General features: G+C 40.5%; 1 protein-coding gene across 14 annotated transcripts in view; it reads left to right on the top strand.

Annotated features, from left to right (window-relative positions):
• RUNX1T1 (RUNX1 partner transcriptional co-repressor 1) overlaps positions 1 to 19739 on the top strand; it is a 154809-nt gene that overhangs the window by 74039 nt on the left and 61031 nt on the right. For 13 of the 14 annotated variants that reach the window (XM_070075838.2, XM_089335514.1, XM_070075840.2 and 10 more), the window contains 2 exons: positions 16239 to 16376; positions 18374 to 18615. In XM_070075838.2, the coding sequence (XP_069931939.1) occupies positions 16239 to 16376; positions 18374 to 18615 (380 nt within the window). Of the gene's footprint in view, positions 1 to 16168; positions 16377 to 18373; positions 18616 to 19739 lie in introns of all 14 variants that reach the window. The other variant, XM_089335519.1, reaches the window with a different exon arrangement.

Raw genomic sequence — 19739 nt, 5'->3', positions numbered from 1 at the left:
AGGACAGTAGCTCCGGAAAAAGAGCTCGATAGTGGTTTGTCTGAAGGCATTGATGGTGGACATGGAGAGGTAGTCATTTGATGGAGACGAAGGCACCTGAGATGTTTTATATATAAACAAGTCAGTATCACTAAATTGAGCGAGCCTTGCCGTGTGCACAAATGATGCTAATACCCAGAGAATGAAAGGGATTTTGGTTTTGATTTTTGACATCGCCCAGCACATCTAGATTTCTGCTTATTTGAGGTTTACACTTCTTACCAAGTTACGTGAATTTGACATAGACTTCTTTTAAAATATCTCTTGAATTTCTTCACTTTTCTCCACTTTAAAATATTTCTTATTATTTTTTAAAAATCTGTTTGAAAGGCAAAGTTAGAGAAGGAGAGACAAAGAGGGGAAAGAGGTCTTCCATCTGCTGGCTCACTCCCCAAATGGCCGCAACAGCAGGAGCTGGGCCGATCTGAAGCCAGGAACTTCTTCTGAGTCTCCCATGTGGGTCCCAGGACCCAAGCACTTGGACCATCTTCCACTGCTTTCCCAGGTGCATCAGCAGGGAGCTGGATTGGAAGTGGAACAACTGGGATCAATGCCCAGACGGGACACCAGTGCTGCAGCTTTACCCACTGCACCACAATACCAGTCCCTAAAAGATTTCACTTGAAAGGCTGAGTAACAGAGAGAAAGAGAGAGAATCTTCAATCCACTGATTTACTCTTTAATTGCTTGTAGCAGCCAGGTCTGGGCCAGGCTGAAGCCAGGAGCCAGGAACTCTGTCCTGGTCTCCCATATGGGTGACAGGGCCCCAAGCCTTCCCAGGCCATTAGCAGAGAACTGGGTGGGAAGTGGAGTAGCCAGGCCTCAAATTGTCACTCCAACATGAGATGAGCAGCTGAACCTGGTGCAGCACAATGACCGCCCCTCCTTTTCTGCATTCTTCAACCATTTCCGTGCTGGATGTCTGTCCCACTTCTTGCTTATCCAATATTCCTGCCATCTTGCCTCTCTTACTCTATTTATTCTTTGCTCCAGATAAACCCATAATACAGAAATAAGAATAAAGTCTGAATGCCTTCAAACTCAGTTGCTTTCCCATTGCCTATAACGTGAAGTTTAAAATAACAGTACAAATTTTGTTTCCAGAGCACATTCAATAAGATCTAAAAAATACTCACTCAGGATCCTCCTATGTGTTTGTCTATGACTTAGTCACATGTATATGCCCTATGCACCTTCATAATTTTCTTATTTTTTAACGCATTGTGCTACAACACTGGCAATTTTCTTCACTTTTTAAACATGTATTTATTAGAACAGTAGAGTGACAAAGAGGGAGAGAAAGAGGTGAGGGAGTAACACAGAAAGTAAGATAGATAAATCGATAGATCAAATGATCGATCATCTGTCCTCTGGTTACTCCCCAAAGGGCCACAACATCCTGAGCTTGGCTGAGCCAAAGCCAGGGGCCAGTACCTCCACCTAGGTCTCCTACGTGGGTGGTAGGAATCCAAGTCCTTTAGCTGTCATATGCTGCTTTCCCGGACACATTAACAGGAATATCAGGAAGCTGTTGGGAAGCTAAACAGCCAGAACTTGAACTAGCACTCTGATGTTGGACCCGGGTGCCCTAAGTGGCAGCTGCACTTGACCTTCATAATTTCCTGCCATCGTTTACTTCTTGCTTTCTGGATGATCATAACTAACTGTGCTGAATATCTATCTATACTAACATTTTTCTGCAGCGACTCTCTGAGGCATCTCTCAAACCTTCTGCAGATATGACAAATATGTTACAGGAGTTAAAAGCATCCATTGAAGATTATAAAAGGTTTGGGTCACTAGGTAATGATTTTTCTCACCTTTTGGAATGATCTTCAGTTTGGCAGCAGGGTGTCCATCGATGCTCATGTTCGGTTTATAGGCCCTTGGGATGCTCTTTGCCCTTTTGTATAAGCGTGAGGTATTTTTCAGTTATTTGGGCAGTTGATTTTATTCTTGCAGTTTTTAATTATTTTAACTGTGTTCTTATCATACTCATTCAGTGGATATTTCCTGGTTGCCTGTGTCAGTGACTTTTAAACTTTTTTTTTTCTTTTTAAAAAGTTTATTTGCGAGGCCAGCACTGTGGCACAGTAGGTTAAGCTGCTGCCTGCAGTGCTAGCATCCCATATGGGCGCCGGTTCATGTCCTGGCAGAGCTACTTCCAATCCCGCTTTATGCTAATAGCCTGGGAAAAGCAGTGGAAGATGGCCCAAGTGTTTTGGCCCTGGCACCCATGTGGGAGACTCAGAGGAAGCTCCTGGATCCTGGCTTTGGCCTGACCCAGCCCTGGCCATTGTACCCATCTGGGGAGTTAACCAACAAATGGAAGGTCCCTCTCTTTCTGGCTCTGCCTCTCCCTCTATAACTCTTTCTAAATTGAAAAAAAAATTATTTGCAAGAAAGTTAGATATGGATGGAGGGACAGACAGAAAGAGAGGGCTCCCATTTGCTGGTTTACTCTTTGAAGCATCCTCAGTGACTGGGGCTGGGGCAGTCTGAGGTTGGGAACTGGGAGCTCATCTGAGTCTCCCACCTGGGTGCCAGGAACCCAATTATTTGAGCTATTACCACTGCCTCCTAGATTCTGCATTAGCAAGAAGCTGAAGTAGGAGCTAAGGCCAGGTATTGAACCCAGGCTCTCTAATGTAGGATGCATCTTAAGTGATGTCTAAACCACTAGACTAAATACCTACTCTGTAAAATTATTTCTTAAAAAAAGAGACCCTTGTTTTCCTAATAAGATCTTAAATAGAACATTAGAGTACAAAACAAATCTAGATTAGTTGATGTGTGATATTTAGACCCCAGACTGTTGCTGTCACCTTGCTAGCTTCTAGAGGTGGCTGTGAAAGTCAGAAGCAGGAGTTACTGGAGTGAAGATGATAACAGCCATGGGAGGGATGACACTTCTGAAGAGTGTGCACATATAAGTCATGCCTAGAGTCCACTGGTATTCCTATAACCAGCAGTTATTTCCTTACTAAATGAAATTAATAACTGCTTTTTCTACCTAGATCCTCCATTTGGGTACCTGTCAATAGCTGTTGACGTTGCTTTCTCTTTTCTGGGTGGTGTGTAGGTTATCATCTAAAATGAGCAAATTGGTTGAGACTATGCAGTACTTCTAGTTCTCAGCATTTCACATCCACTGAAATAGGTCTGTGCTCTCAGCATTTATCTTACCTGCTCTACTCATCCTTTGTGCCGCTCTCGGCAGCTGTTGACTCACTAATATGTCTGTGGCTGTGGGACATAAACTAGCTTTCCTTTCTTTGTTCCTCGCCTCATTCATGTATTCACTTATACAGTAAGTCTTTATCTGTTGTCTGCTGTTTCGGGCACTCTCCTAAATGTGGTGGAAGCTGGAATGAACAAAACAGACAAAAATCTGTGTTCATGCAGTTGACATTCTGCTCAGGGAGACATTCAAAACCAAGATAGATGTGCCATGTACAGCTGGATAAGTGTTGTAAAGGAAGCAAGAAGGAGTTCCTATTGCTGTCCCTGCAAGGAGATGAGGCAAGCATGTGTTAAAGTTAGTTTTCCAGAAATGGTGAAAGATTTGTGTAGATTGACTCATTGTTTTGTCCAGCTTCCTCCTTAACCAGAGTTCATGCCCCCTCCCAAAGGCACTGAGACATGCCTCATGCTGTCATCTATGAATCTGGACTGACTGCAGATTGCCTGCAAGACTGAGCCTTTGGCCTTGTTCTCATTAGCACTGTTATCTCCATCTTTACCAAGCATAGGACTGAGAATATCTTCTGCTCATACTTCTTCAGAGCTCAGAGCTTACTCTTGTTAGTCTTCAGGTTCCAAACTTTATTTTTTCTTTCCCATCACCAGCACATGAATCATATGCTGAAACCCAACATATAGAGCAAGTGAAAGACCCAAATAGCAATAGAAGATGTTTAGGATGACGGCTGAAGGATTCTGCCTCCTTCCTGATCATCTGTTTGAATTGTTGTGTCACCTCCTTGGACAGAGCCATTATTTCTAGGGTGGCATTTCAGAGCCATTATTCTAGCATGGCATTTTCCTTTTGTGATGACAAATATATTCTATAGCCAAGCTTTCTGATATGGTGGCTTTCAGCCACATGTAGCCACAGCTACTGAGCACTTGAATGTGGCTAGTGGGACTGAGGAACTAAATATCAGGTTTATTTAATTTTAATGAAAACTTAGTTATATGTGGCTAGTGGCTACTGTATTGGAAAGTGCAATTCTAATGTACTATCAGCTCTAGATTTAATGTTTGCTGAATGTAAATGCCTATATTCCGGTTTTCCACACTATGGATAAGATATCATCAGTATATAATAGTGAACTCCTGAGAAGGCATGGAACAAGTATTGGCTTATGACCTTGGGCAAATTATTCAACTCTTCTGGGCTTCAATTCCCTTTTTTATTAAGTGGAAAAATTTATAGTACTTTTTTCATACAGAGGTTTAAAATGAGATAAGGTTTGTGCAGCATTTGGGTCAATGCCTAACAGTGAATTTAAGTGACTTATCCTAATAGGGTATTTGTTTGCTTGCTGTTGAGTTAGTATTTTTGCTTGTAAAAATAAAACATGCTCATTGTACAGCAGAGAAAAATAACAAGCAGAAAATAGACAAACTAAACAGTAAAGCTACAGAAAAACTTGTGGAATGTCGAAAACATGTTTTTGGTTCATAAAATTTTTTTATTTGTTTTGTATGTGTATATGTATGACCAGTGATTTTATTTTAAAATGGGGAACTTTTGGAGATTGTAGATTATCTGTATAAAAAGTGCATCCTTACAAAGCCTTTTTCGGATGTTATATACTAAAGGGTCTTAGCAAATGTGATTATTGAGAGAGATTTTTAAAGAAGTATTTATTTATTTAGTTTGAAAGTCAGAGCTACACACAGAGAGGATAGGCAGAGAGAGTGAGAGAGAGAGAGAGAGACTGACTGAGTGACTTCCATCCACTGTTCACTCCGCAATTGTCTGCAATGGCCGGAGCTGCGCCAATCCAAAGCCAGGAGCTAGGAGCTTCTTCCATATCTCCCATGAGTATTGTAGGGGCCCAAGGACTTGGGCCATGTTACACTGCTTTCCCAGGCCATAGCATAGAGCTGGATCAGAAGTGGAGCATCCAGGACATGAACCGGCACCCATATGGGATGCTGGCACTGTAGGCGGCAGCTTTACCCACTATGCCACAGCGCTGGCCCTGAGAGAGATTTTAAAACTGATGAATTGGGGCCGGCACCGCGGCTCACTAGGCTAATCCTCCGCCTAGCGGCGCCGGCACACCGGGTTCTAGTCCCGGTCGGGGCGCCGGATTCTGTCCCGGTTGCCCCTCTTCCAGGCCAGCCCTCTGCTGTGGCCAGGGAGTGCAGTGGAGGATGGCCCAGGTGCTTGGGCCCTGCACCCCATGGGAGACCAGGAGAAGCACCTGGCTCCTGGCTCCTGCCATCGGATCAGCGCGGTGCGCCGGCTGCAGCGGCGGCCATTGGAGGGTGAACCAACGGCAAAGGAAGACCTTTCTCTCTCTGTCTCTCTCTCTCACTGTCCACTCTGCCTGTCAAAAATAAAAAAAAAAAAAAAAAAAAAAAACTGATGAATTGAATAAAGCACTGATATTTTCTCAGATTTATCTTTGGTGCCTAAATCTTTATTTCCAGATGATGGAAAAAAAGGTCTGCAGATGATTTTAATCTTAAGTTAAAACCATCATGTTTCTTGGAAGTTCTAAAGTCTTAAAGTTGTTACTATTGGAATACTTTATGAGGTTATAGTAATACACATTCATTTTATTTTTAAAGATTTTCATTTATTTGAAAAGCAGAGTTATAGAGAGACAGAAAGAGAGAGATGTCTTCCATCTGGTGGCTCACTCCCCAAGTGGCCGCAATGGCCAGAGCTGGGCAGATCTGAAGCCAGGAGCCAGGAGCTTGTTCTGGATCTCCCATGTGGGTGCAGAGGTGCAAGCATTTGGGCCATCTTCTGCTGCTTTCCCAGGCCATAGCAGAGAGCTGGATTGGAAGTGGAGCAGCTGGGACTCAAACATAAACCCATATGGAATGCCAGCACTGCAGACATCAGTTTAACCCACTATGCCACAGTGCCGGCCCCCACACATTCATTTTAAATACTAAATTTATTGAGTGCCTTCTGTGTGTCAGGCAGTGTGCTACCCACTGGGAGTGTAAGAACAAGATGTCATTATTGCCCTTAAGTAAATGATGATCTGGTGCTGCAATAAGAATCTGGATCATATAGGAGAAGATGTTATATCCAGGCTGGCTGGGGTTGGAAGAGTTGTCAGGAAAGGGTTTCTGACTGAAAGTAACCCCTGAATGGAGTTTTACAGAAATGATAGACTTAATCAGGCAACAGTGTGGTGAACATAATTCTAGGTAAAGGATGTAGTAGGCATGAAAGCCTGAGTGATTACAGCATTATAGTCTCTATATATTGTCTGTAATATATAGTCTATATATAGTCTATAATGCTATAGATTATAGCATTACAGTATTTCCCTATGGAGTTCAGAGGTGGGAAGAAGGTGGGTAGGAGAAATGAAGATGAGTGGAGCAGTTGCTGGAGCCAGATGGATCCCAACTGTCTTTCTATGTTCTATTAAGGAACACTGCCTTTCTATTTAAGGTTATAAAATATCTTTGAAGTTGACTAAAAGGAGAGAGACAAGTCTGGCCTTTTCTTTGACATATGTTAAAAGACTGGATATGATTTGGAGACTGGATCAGAGATGAATAAACAGTACAGGGCAAGCAGTCCATTCAATGAGTTGTTGAATAGTCCACATAAGAGATGATAGATGATGAGGGTTGAATTCAGGCTGTAAAAATGAGTAGTCCTTTGGACAATGGGCTCTAAAGCTCAGGAGGGATTTTGGCTAGTTATAAATGTATGTCATCCACATAATGACTATGGTATGAATAGAGCCATCCTTTCCAGAGTGCTTATAAAGTGCCAGGAATTTGGCCAAGCACATTATATATAGTATCTGAGTTTGTTCCCACAATCTGGGTTGAATGTGGCCGGTTTTACATAGGTGATGGCAGAGCTGACATCCAAATTCTAGTCTGTCTCCAGAGTCCAAACCCTTCATGACCATGATACTACAAATAAAGTGGCTAAGGAAAAGGTAGAGTGATGATTCTGAAGAGGACTTAAGAGGGAACTTTGTGGGAAAACATCAGTAGTTATCACGGAAGGGGAGAAAGGAGAATCCTTAACAGACTGAACAGGAGCAGACTGGAGGACCAGAGAAAAACCAGAAGGGTAGACTCGTGGAATGCTGGGGACTCTAAGGAGGAAGCAGTGAACATTTTCAGATGCTGCAGACCAGATAAAAGTGATTTGTGGTTTTTGGATAAATAATCAAGAGGCAATTGGGTTTCCATGGGGGCTAGGAGGATATCCAGGGTTACTTTACTCCAGGGTCTGTGGTTTCAAGTGAAAATCAACTCAAAATAGATTATAGGTGAAAGAGGGATCAATTGACCAGGATCTGTAAAAGTTTTTTGTCCTTTTAATTTATTTTCAAGACAAGAGTTACAGGGGAGGGACTGCAGAGGGAGGGAGTGCTGTGAGGGTGGGGGGAGGGGAGAGAGAGCTGTCATTCACTGGTTCACTCCCCAAATGACTGCAAGGGCAGGTCTGGGCCAGGCCAAAGCCAGGAGCCAGGGGCTTCGCTGTCCTTTGTTTCTTTCTGCCTATTATTTACGATGTTTAGAATTACAGATATGGGAGAAGTAGAGAGTGTAGTTTTGTACCTCTGAAGTGGAACTGTTTTTCTTTCTTCAATTCTGATTTTAAAAGTCTTAAAGAAAGGCTGAAATTTCTCTTCTTTGACCAGGTGCTATACCTGGGCCTGTCCTTGGTATTTTGGGTACAAAACTGTGACAGAATATGATGGTTTCCAAAGTTGTTGGGAGTTTGGAGTGTATTGCAGTTCCAGGTCTGGGAAGGGAAACCTTCTAGGCAGGAAAACTCATAGTCTGCATAGCTGTTATATAGAGGATGCGTTGTGGAGTGGGGATGCAGAGAAAGTGAGTTAGATGACTTGTTCAAGAGCTTGAGCTATGAAAGAAAACTATAGTGAGTATTTCTGGTGATTACTAAAGAGGGAGGATTGGACATTGGTAGGTTTATTTTATAATCAAATCATTGGTAGAGATTTAATAATAAGGTTGCAAATATATTTGAAAAGGTGATAGGTGTTAATGTTCATGGGGCAAAAAATAGGTATGTAGATATGTTCTTGTGGACATAGAGTTTTTTTTTTTTTAAGATTTATTCATTTAGTTTGAAAGAGCCACAGAGAGAAAGAAAAAGAGATCTTCCATCTACTACTAGTTCACTCTGAAGATGGCTGCAATGGCCAGCACTGGGCCAGACCAAAGCCAGGAGCCAAGAGCTTTATCTGTGTCACCCACATGCATGCAGGGGCCCAAACACTTGGGCCATCTTCCACTGCCTTTCTCAGGTCACTAGTAGGGAGCTGGTTCAGAAGTGGAGCAGCTGGGACTTGAATTGGTGCCCATGTGGGATGCTGGTATCATAGGTGGCAGCTTTACCTGCCTTGCCACAATGCTGACCCCATAGATATTTCTATGAACAGAGGAAGGATGGTTATAGTCTCTGATTTCAAAATGATTTTATTGTGGTCACTTTCTTATCAAATATATGTTTTCTGGGTAGTCTTATTGGTGTTTGGTATGATCATAGCCATATCTGTAGAAAGAGACCAGAGAATATTGGCATTTGCAGAAGATCATAGAGGTCATATATTCCAATATCCTAATTTTATTATTTATTTATTTGAGAGACAGAAAGAGTGTGAGAGAGAAACAGAGATGGTTATAAAGGAAACAGTGTGCTATCTGCTGGTTCACTTCCCAAATGCCTACAATGTCCAGGACTGGGTTAGGCCAGAGCTGGGAGCTGGTCACTCAACCCAGGTTTCCATATGGGTGAGCTACTTGAGCCATTGCTGCAGCATTGGCAGAAAGCTAGAATCAGGAGTCAAAGCCAGAAATCTAATCCAAGCATTCTATGGGACATGGGTGGCATCTTAAGCACAGGGCTAATTGCCCATCCCATGCTTACTTTTATAGATTAGGAAAGTAGATTCCAAAGAAATAATCATTTATATAAGCAACAGTATCTTTCACAAGAGGAACTGTTTCCTCCTTGTGTCTCTGTTTAGACAGTTTTTTTTCCCCTAGAACCTCTTCCATAGAGCCCCCTTTAAGACCCATTGTCCAGAATTGAAGGACAACACCCACCTCCGCAACCTGCTGCTGATAAAGGGAATGTGATCATCTGCTTGATATAAAAGAGGGAGGGTCTGTCTCAATTGTGGGGGATAGTGAGTATCTGAGCAAAATTAGGACTCCGGCAGGAAGAAATGGACAGGACTGTTCAGTAGGAACTCAGAAACCTGTGTGATGAGAGCTTGTATTTTATATTTTATATAATATATTTATAAAACATGAGCATATATTTTATTCTGTGGAAATGAGACTCTCAGGAAGATTTTAGGTCAGAGGCTAGGTAAGATCAGATTTTGTGTTTCATATGTAACAGTATTTATAAAACATCAAGTGTCTTAGTTCATTTGCACTGGTATAACAAAATACCTTAGCTTGGATAATTCATAGAAAGCAGATTTTTCTTTTCCTCACAGTTTTGGAGACTGAGAAGTCCAAAATCAAGGCAGTGGCAGGTTTGCTGTCTAGTGAGGCTCCAGACCCTGTTTCCAGGGTAGTATTTTGGAATCCTGTGTCACCACATAGCAGAAGGGATGGAGAAGAAAAACAGGCCTACCTAGTCTTCCCCAGATCATTTTCTAAAAAAAGATTTGTCTATTTATTTGAAAATCAGAGTTACAGAGAGAGGGCTTCCATCTGCTGGTTCACTCACCAAGTGGCCATTAATGGCCAGGGATGAGCCAGGTGAAACTGGGATCTAGGAGCTTCATCCAGCTCTCCTATGTGGATGGCAAGGGCCCAAATACTTGGGGCAGCTTTCTCTGCTTTTCACATTAGTAGGGAGCAGGATCAGAAGCGGAGTAGCCAGGACATGAATTGGTGCCAATAATAAGATGCCAGCATTGTAGGTGGCAGCTTTACCACTGCACCACAATGTTGGCCCCTCTTCAGATCTTTTAAAAGGACTAATCTCATTCATTAGGGCAGAGTCCTTGTGACCTACTCATCTCCTAAAGGCCCCACCTGTTAATACTGTCACACTGGAGATTAGGTTTTAGCACAAGAATTTGGGGGGACATTCATCTCCTATGATGCAGCAGTTGAGAGATCACTCTTGACCTTGCCTAAAACTATGAAAGTGGGTTACAGTAATGAACTAAATTTTAGGTCTGCAGTATCTTCCCACATCACTTTCATTCCATTTTCTCTGTATACCTGTATGTGTCATTTATAATATGTGTGTTTCTTTTATCATGAAATTAGGATTTATGCCATTGAACTGGCTATAATACAGGGAAGAATTTTTAAAAGTTAAGAATGTAACCATCTTACCTATGAGAACCATGATTATACATATTTGTTAAATACCTGCCTGAGGAGGAATTTTAAAAAGTATTGCCATCAAGTTGTTTACCATACTGGTTGCAATGTTTGATTAAATAACATGTATGCGTAACCATACAGATAGGTGGATAAATACTAACAGAGGCAGATGATGTGGTGTGGTTGGTACATAGGCTATTGGGAGAAAGCTGTAAAATATATGGGATCTGTAAAGAGCAGTAAAGAATGCTAAAGTTGGCACAAGTCATTCTAGATGAGAGAAATAATAGCATGAAAAACAAAGGCAAAATGGCCAGGGAATACCACTGTGCCCTAAATTAATAAAGTTTCACTTGAGGGAAAGCCTGGGATGGATCATGGAGAGAGGAAGACACAGGAAAAATGAAGCTCATCCTGGGGTAGGTGTTGTGGTGCAGCAGGTTAGAGCCATGGTCTGCAGCATGGGCATTCCATAGAGCCACCAGTTCAAGTCCCAGCTGCTCCACTTGCTATCCAGCTCTCTGCTAATGGCCTGGGAAAGCAGTGGAGGATGGCCCAAGTGCTTGGGCCCCTGCTACTCATATGGGAGATCTGAAAGAAGTTCCTGGTTCCTGGCTTCAGATCGGTCCAGCTCTGGCCATCGTGGCTAACTAGGGAGTGAACCAGCAGATCTCTCTGTGCCCTCTCCTTTTCTCTCTGTCTTTCAAAAAAATATATATATGGCATAAATAGGGATGAGCTTCATTCTTTTAATATATGTATATTCTTTTTAATATATGTATATTCTTTAAACATATGTATATATAATATATGCTAATATATATACATATGCCTAATATAAATAGGCACTATGCTAAGGTTTAAAACATATTATGTCATTCAGTCTCTTAACAAATTCCTACATGGAACAGAGGATCATATCGCCCTTTCTCTCATGAAGGACTGAAGGTCAGGATAAGTAAATTGTTAGAGGGTCAACATTTGAAACCAAGTCTCTCTTAATTTTGTTCCCCTATTTTGCCAAATATGCTTCTTCTGTATCTTCCCAGCATGGTTGCAATGTTAGCATTTGACACCCAAGCATTGTTTAAGGGTTCTTTTTTTTTTTTTTAAAGATTTATTTATTTATTTGAAAGAGTTATAAAGAGAGAGGAGAGGCAGAGAGAGAGAAAGAGGTCTTCCACCTGATGGTTCACTCCCCACTTGGCCACAATGGGCAGAGCTGCACCTATCCAAAGCCAGGAGCCAGGAGCTTCTTCCAGGTCTCCTCGTGGGTGCAGGGGCCCAAGGATTTGGGTCATCTTCCTACTGCTTTCCCAGGCCATAGGAGAGAACTGGATTAGAAGTGGAGCAGCTGGGTCTCAAACCCTTATGGCTTGCCGGCGCTTCAGGCTAGGGTGTTAACCCGCTGTGCCACAGCACCAGCCCCTGTTGAAGGGTTCTGAATAGGAGTGGCCGTTACCAGAAGTGCACATGGAGGCTAGGATGGAAGGCAGCAGCAACCATCACCAGTGTTGGTCTGTGGACAGTCTCCTGCAGTGTCTTAAACCCAGAGAGTCACTAGATGACTTTATTTGTCAGAACTATATTTATTTATTGAAGATTTATTTATTTTATTTGAAAGGCAGAGTTACAGAGAGACAGAGAGGTCTTCCATCTGCTGGTCCACTTCCCAGATGGCTACCATGGCTGGAGCTGTGCCAATCTGAAGCCAAGAGCCAGGAGCTTCTTCTGGGTCTCCTAGGCAGGTGCAGGAGCCCAAGGACTTGGGCCATCTTGCACTGCTTTCCCAGGCCATAGTAGAGAGCTGGATCAGAAGTGAAGCAGCCTGGACTCTAACCAGTGTCCATTTGGAATGCCAGCACTGCAGGCGGCTGCCTGCTATACCGTAGTGCTGGCCCCTGTAGTCAGAACTATAATTGATGTCTTTTCCAATGGAAAAAAATAAGATTCTATACCAATTTTCATTCTTCTGTATCTTCCTTTCCTAGTCTCTATTAGTTGTACCTGAGTTTCAGTTTGGCTCAGTCCTTTTTAATGTACATCTTATAGCTTCCTTTAATTCACACTTGTTAAAGTATGACTATGAATTAACAATTAATTGCCCAAGAATTTCCCCATAAACACCTCTGAGACTTTATTATAATTGACATGATGAACACTGATAGAAAAAGGTGTACCACCTACCAATACGGAACTTTCTTTTTACACTAATCATGCCTAAAAGCATATCTAGACAGGGAAAATTAAGAATGCCTATTTTTCATATTTAAAGAACACATCTGGAACAACTTGAACGAACTAGCAGTAAAATAAGTGCCAAGGCAAATTATGCCATGCTTTTTACTTAAAAAAAAAAAAAATGGAAAATATACCCCTTCTAGAAGGCCCTAGCATTGAATTGGATATTGAAATGGTATTGATAATGTATGTATATATGCCACATTTTGTTCCATGTATTAACCATCTTTGGTACGTATGTGTTGGATATTTTCCATGTGAGAGAAGTATTACTGAAGAGAGAAGATTGTTTTGTTTCCAAGTGGTATATAAATCATACAGGTAGAAATAAAATCAGCTCTTTTTGATTATACTTACCATCCCTACCTGGTGAAATAATTTTACTCTCTACCTCCCTCCCCCTTCACTTCCTTTTTTCTTTCTTTTTTCCCTTCTCCCTTTTTTTTTAAATCATTTTGTGTCAGTCTTTCAAGAAATATCAGAATTCCCCTACAGCAACTAAAAAATAGAAATTATGTACTAGAACATTATAATTTTCATGAACAAATAATTATACAAGAAACACTATAACTTAATATTGGTTTTACTCTATCCTCTAATTTGAAATGGGGTGAAATGCTTCTGTGGTTAAATCATAGCTCTTACGCTGTTTACTATAAAGCTTTCAAGAATATATATTTCAAAAAAATTTTTTCAAATAATCCAAAACAAATGCAAAAGAGTTCAACATACTTGAAACACATTTTCCAAATTTATCTTAAATCTCTCTGCTGCAGAGGGCTTTTGTGTGTGTGTGGATTAGGCTTGGCCAGTTATTTCACCATCTATCTCCATCCTGGATTGATTGCACTGAACAGCACAGAATGCGTTACATATGGTCCCACTTTGTCTCAGTTTGTAGGACCTCTGGGTTGGAACTCCATTTGATCAGAGTGTAGCCAACCGTCGCAGAAATTTGGCTAATGTCAAAATGCTAAATATATACATGCATACATACGTTCCAGTTAGAATGTATATATTCTTGTTAGAAGTAGTGGTATTTTGCTACAAATTTGCTAAGCAGTTATTATTCCTAAAATAGTGATGACATTTCAAGAATTTAAAAAGATCATCTACCTATAAGGATGATGATGATATTCTGGAGAGGAATCATGTAGCACATGTGGGCAAGACAGGGGTTCAGAATGTTCTCAAATAAAAATTATGAATATATCAAAAATCTTTCTAAAGTTAGAAGAAGATGGAAATACAAAGATCATCTTCAATACCAACTTAAATCATAAGTTTGAAGAGGAAACCCATTGTCAACTTTATAACTTATTTCCTTTTCTCTTGATGTGGACAAACTTAAAAAAGAAAGAAAAGTGGGTTTTAGATGTGTTTAAAGTTTAGGGATTCTCATTGTAACTAGGTGAGTCAGGTAGAGGCGTGTGGCACCTGGGAGCTGCTTAGTGGCTGGGGTTAACAGCACTGCTGAGAGTGACTCGCTCCTCTTCAGGTGTCTTTTTCTGTTTTCTTCCTTTCCCTCTTCTCCTCTCTTTTGCTTTATTTATTTTGTCGCTACTCCCACTTCCCCTTCCCCCCCCTGCTCTTCCTTTCTCTGTCTGTGCTACCACGTGCTTCGAATCTGTGTATCTGGACTGCCTTCTCTCACAGTTCCGTGTGAGTGTTAGCAGAATGAAAACCAGATGGACCAGCAGTTCCCACTGTTATCTCCCAGCCGACTCTGGCAAGCCTCCCTTTCTGCCTCCTTCCTTGGCATGACAGAAATATTTGCCTTTATTTAGGGAGACTTGTATTTGCTGCTGTACCTCTTCCCTCCGCTGCAACATAAGTGGAATGCTATTTATTCCCTTGTTGCTGAGGTTGGTTGAGGTGAGTAGAAAGTGCAATGAATTTAACTGTTGAAGAAGTGGTTTTAAGCCTGCCTAACTTCTGTGGTTTTTTTGGAATAACTAACTTACTAGGGATATTAATTGTTAAATGCTTTGGTTAACAATATGGAGAAATGTTTTAATAGTAAGATAAACAAACGCTCTCCATTTGTGTGTCTCTATCATTATTTCACTTAGAATAACTTTATTCATTGTTATTCAGCCAGCAATAGAGATTAAGAAATAGAGACCCTGATATTAGGAACTAGCTAATCAAAATGCTATTGTCAGAATGATGAATATTTCCATTGTTAACTCTTCCCTTATATGTATTAATATTATTTGAACGTTTAAATGTTGAGTTTTAGTGCCACCCAAGTCTTGGGAAATTGCTTTGGATAAAAGTGATGTAGACTTGGAGTTCTGATAGTAATTTGGGTTTTCTCATTTTCTTTTTGACATTTATACAATTTTGAGCATTTCTCAAATATAGTTGTTACTATATTTCACTTGCCTCATTTTTCCTTAATGGTCTATATTATTTTACTTTTCACATAATCCAAAGGTAAACTACTTCGGCCTAAGGCTACAAGAAACACCTCAAAATATTTCCATGTTCATGCACATGTGTGTGTATACACATGTTTTAGAAAACTTGTAGACATTTCAGTTTTATTGGTAATCTATTGCTTTGATAAGTAGATTGCATTGAGAAACAAGGAATTTCAAGGACAAAATAGCTCTGAAGTACAAATCATCACTACTGAGTAATCAGATTTCTCCATATCTGTCCTGTATTCACGCTGTCTTTTTAGTACTTTTAGTTCTCAATTTGGAACTTTCACATTCTGATTCTGTATGATATAACCAATTGAAATATTGGTTTGATGTTTTTAGAATGGCAGGTCATCAATGCACACTTTCTGGGTGTATATAGCTTCACTTCGTTGTGTAACATTCAGCATTAATATCGTGGTGATTTTTAAAACTTGGCAGATGAAATTAAGTGAGAGAGATGTTTTGTGCACACAACCTGTTCCACCTAATAGGCCGGAAAACTAAGCATCTAAAGGGGATGGCAGGTGTTGCAGAAAAGTCACCGGAAAGAGCCAACTGCTCCCAGTATCTCACCTGCATAACAGACTTCAGGATTTTGTTTTTTTCTGAACTGTCATGAGGCGTTCATTAACATCCTCCCTCCTCGTCTGTTTTCTACCTCTTGCTAATGTTCACTTCAGCTTGGAGTGAAGTTGTGCTATTGCATAAAACACTACCAAGGTAGCATCTGCCCAAGCCAGAAATAACAATAGGATGTAATACAACCTAGTTACAAATGAGGTCCTGCCATCTGTGCTTCACTCCTTTAAGTGGGGCTTGGCTGATCAAATCCTGATTTAAACTTCAGTAGCTAAGCGTATTTATTGATAGAAAACGCTGAATTTCTCCTGTTTACTTACCTTTACAAGAGATAAACGCTTTTTGAGAAGCTGAGGTGCTTAAGGAGTAAAATAACCTGTTCCTGGTGGCACCCTTCAGATCGTACTGAGAAGCATTCCACAATGCCAGACTCACCTGTGGATGTGAAGACGCAATCCAGGCTGACTCCCCCAACCATGCCGCCGCCGCCAACCACTCAAGGAGCTCCAAGAACCAGCTCATTTACACCGACGACATGTGAGTGGTCTTTTCTGGGTTTTGTGGTTTGGATTTGGTGTTTTTGTCAATTTTTTCCTGCAAATTAAAAAAATCAAGGGAAAATAAGATTTCGCATAAAAGTATTCAGCAGCAATGAAACAAAAAGTCATTAGTTTTCCAGTAAGTAGGTATTTAACACAGAAATGTATCTGAAGTATAATTGGTATGATTATCCATGTTGCCTTCCTTCTCAGTGTTGTTCAGAGTTGTAGTCTGCTATGCTTCTAGCTAGTGAAGAATACTGCATTGGGTCTGTAACTCTAGTTCTCACCACTAAAGCTTTAATTCACTTTTACAGGCACTCTTTATTTTCAGTTCAGGTTTGACTTGGAGTGTGAAAATATGGTTACTTCTTGCTTACTTCTGACTTCTTTCTATTTCAAACTATTACAAGTAATATTGAAATCTAGCATTCTTAAGTTAAAAAAGATATTGCTGTATGCAACAATCTCATTGAAAAATTTTCTGAAATAAGTAGCATCTTCCTTGTCTTGACGCTGTCAGACTTTCTTGAAACCATTACTCCCTTCCCACTTGGCTCTGGTCCTGTGTTCTGAGTCAGTGGAGTATATTACTTGCTGTGCTGTCTAAGGAAAGGACAGAACATTCTGATAGAATTGCAACTTCCCTGTCTTTGCTGTGTATTCCAATGAGGATCGCAAATAGCTTTGTTTTAATCAGTGTCAAAGTCCTGGTTGAAATTGTCATCAAGGATTTGTGAAACTAATAAATGTTATCTGTTGCAGAGAACAGTATTTATAGGCCATGTGCACTGAAATCCATATGAATGAAAAATAACAGGCAAAAATAGATCCATGGGACTATAAGGGATCAACAAAACACACATCCCAGGCTGTTTATTCAGTGTTGCACTGCCAGTTAAAAGACCTTTCCAAACATGTAAGGATCAGGAGACTGCCACATGCCGAGTTGTAACCCTGTCATCTTACATTTGGGTTGTTGTTACCCAAAGCCACAATGATAGGCATATGTCTCCTGGGAGATGTGCTGGTGAGCTATCACTTTTGACAAGTTACTTTGGTATTCACGGGGGACAAGGGAACCTTTTTATTATCTTGAAATTAAACTGTTAAAAAAACACAAGGTCCTTTAACACTTTATCCTACTGTTATTAGAGATATTTCTGAAAATTATATTAAAAGCATGGGCTTTATAATGATTAACTTGTCAAATCAATGGCCTTAACATGATACAATCAACATTTTCTTGAGTGGGAAATATGCAATTATTTCTGGTCCCCTTTTGAATTATCAGCTTGATGTTCAAATAAATTTTATCAGCAATGAATTTGTTGAATTACCACCAATCCATACTCTTGGTTGGATTAAGGTATCCCCTTTCGATTTCTGGAAATAACTCCTTGAAAAATACCATATCCATTTTGGCTTCTTAGATAAATTTGTATTTTCCCCAAAGAAGTGGTTAAGAAATAGGAGGGGGAGAAAATAGCCTTCTAATTGGGTGGTATAAGGTTAAAACTTGAAAGTCCTATTTCTATAAACACAGCTGTCAGTTGTGTGTACAAAACATGATTAAAAATGTTCAGTGATAAATTTAGTCTCCACCAAATGTACACTTTCTCTAGGGGAGCAGTTTAGAAAGGAATGGTCCTGTTATATTGATGTAAGCCTGTGACAAAAGGCTGACATCCAAAGCTGTTTGTTCTGTGTTTGAAACATTTCAGGTGGTTGGCATATGTGCACATGGGAGGCAGGGCTGGTCCCGTATTGTAGCAGACTCCAGTTATTATCAGCTGCTGTGCAGTTACCATCACTCAGTGTGAGGAGGTGCTACCTGAGGCTGGCAATCATAGGAAGCCCAGACATTTTACTAAAAGTCCTAACATCTTGAAACTTACAAAATGGCTAGATTTGAAGGAAATTTGGTGGTGATTTCCTTGTGTATATCCTCTGTAAGTTTACTTTTTTTCCCTTCTGATTTTGTGCCCTTGACAGTAACCAATGGCACAAGCCATTCGCCCACAGCCTTGAATGGCGCCCCCTCGCCGCCCAATGGCTTTAGCAACGGGCCTTCCTCTTCTTCCTCCTCCTCTCTGGCTAATCAACAGCTGCCCCCAGCCTGTGGCGCCAGGCAACTCAGCAAGCTGAAACGTTTCCTCACTACCCTGCAGCAGTTTGGCAATGACATTTCACCAGAGATCGGAGAGAGAGTCCGCACCCTTGTACTGGGATTGGTGGTAAGCAAGCAGAAATCAACCTGACTTCTTGGGGTAGGGGAAAGCCTATGTGGGACCTACGGGTGTGCAGACCTCACCCTCACAGCTATTTTGTTGTCATAGTGCCTACATCCAGAGAATGAGTGCAAATCTAATGAAATCTGTAGCCCCAAGGCTTTCAGTTCTGCATTATGTACTGGACCCTGTTGTGGTCTCTCTTACTATTTGATTAATGAGGATATGGTCATACAGATTTTTTGTTACCGTGGGTATAAAATGTGTCTGTGTGTATGTATGTGTATACATATAAATACATATGTACATAGTCATGTATGTGTATATATACATGTTTGTGTGTATTATATTTAACATATATATATATATATATTCCAGTAAGTGCACTGTCTTGACATGCCAGTGTCTTTCAACACATTATTCTTTTTAAGGCTAGTAACATTACATTTTTAATTTTTTTTTTTACTTTTTGAAATGTCTATAAAGGGAACAATTTTCATATATTTCATACATACAGTTTTAAGAGTGTAATGATACTTTCCACTGTATTCTGCCTCCCTCCCTCACTCCCACCCTCCTCCTTTTCTTATTTTTAATTTTCACTGTGACATACCTTTGATTTATTTCACATTGTTTTATAGATAAGATTAACCATTTTAAGTGAATGATTCAATGGCATTACGTACATCCATGTTGTATAGCCTTCAACACCATCCATGTCCAGATCTTTTTTATTACCTCAAACTGAACCTTTCTGTCCATTGAAAAATAACACTCCAAACCCCTTCACCCCCAACTCTTGGAAACTAATTTTTTTAATATAAATTTTTGCTACAGGTAGAATTACTTAAACCATTAGTTTGAGAACAAAATTGTTGGTTTTGGCACATTATACTGTATTCTGTACTTTATCACATACTGGAAAATGAGAACCTATATCCTTTTTTTTTTTTTTTTGGTACCCCAAGTCTACATTTACCATGATTTTTCTGAAGAAGTGGACAACTTTCTAGAATATAGCAAGGCTATTTTCCCATAGCAAACTGAATCATGGGGACACTATGGAGTCCCATTTTTGACCTTTTCAGCATCTAGGCTTATGGTAGAACTGGAATTTCAATGATAGGCAG

The sequence above is a fragment of the Oryctolagus cuniculus genome, chromosome 6 (assembly GCF_051225735.1).
Source record: "Oryctolagus cuniculus isolate XC-2025 breed Fujian yellow rabbit chromosome 6, ASM5122573v1, whole genome shotgun sequence".
NCBI lineage: Eukaryota > Metazoa > Chordata > Mammalia > Lagomorpha > Leporidae > Oryctolagus > Oryctolagus cuniculus.
Note: the sequence above shows the minus strand (reverse complement) of the source record. Positions and strands in the feature narration are given on the sequence as shown.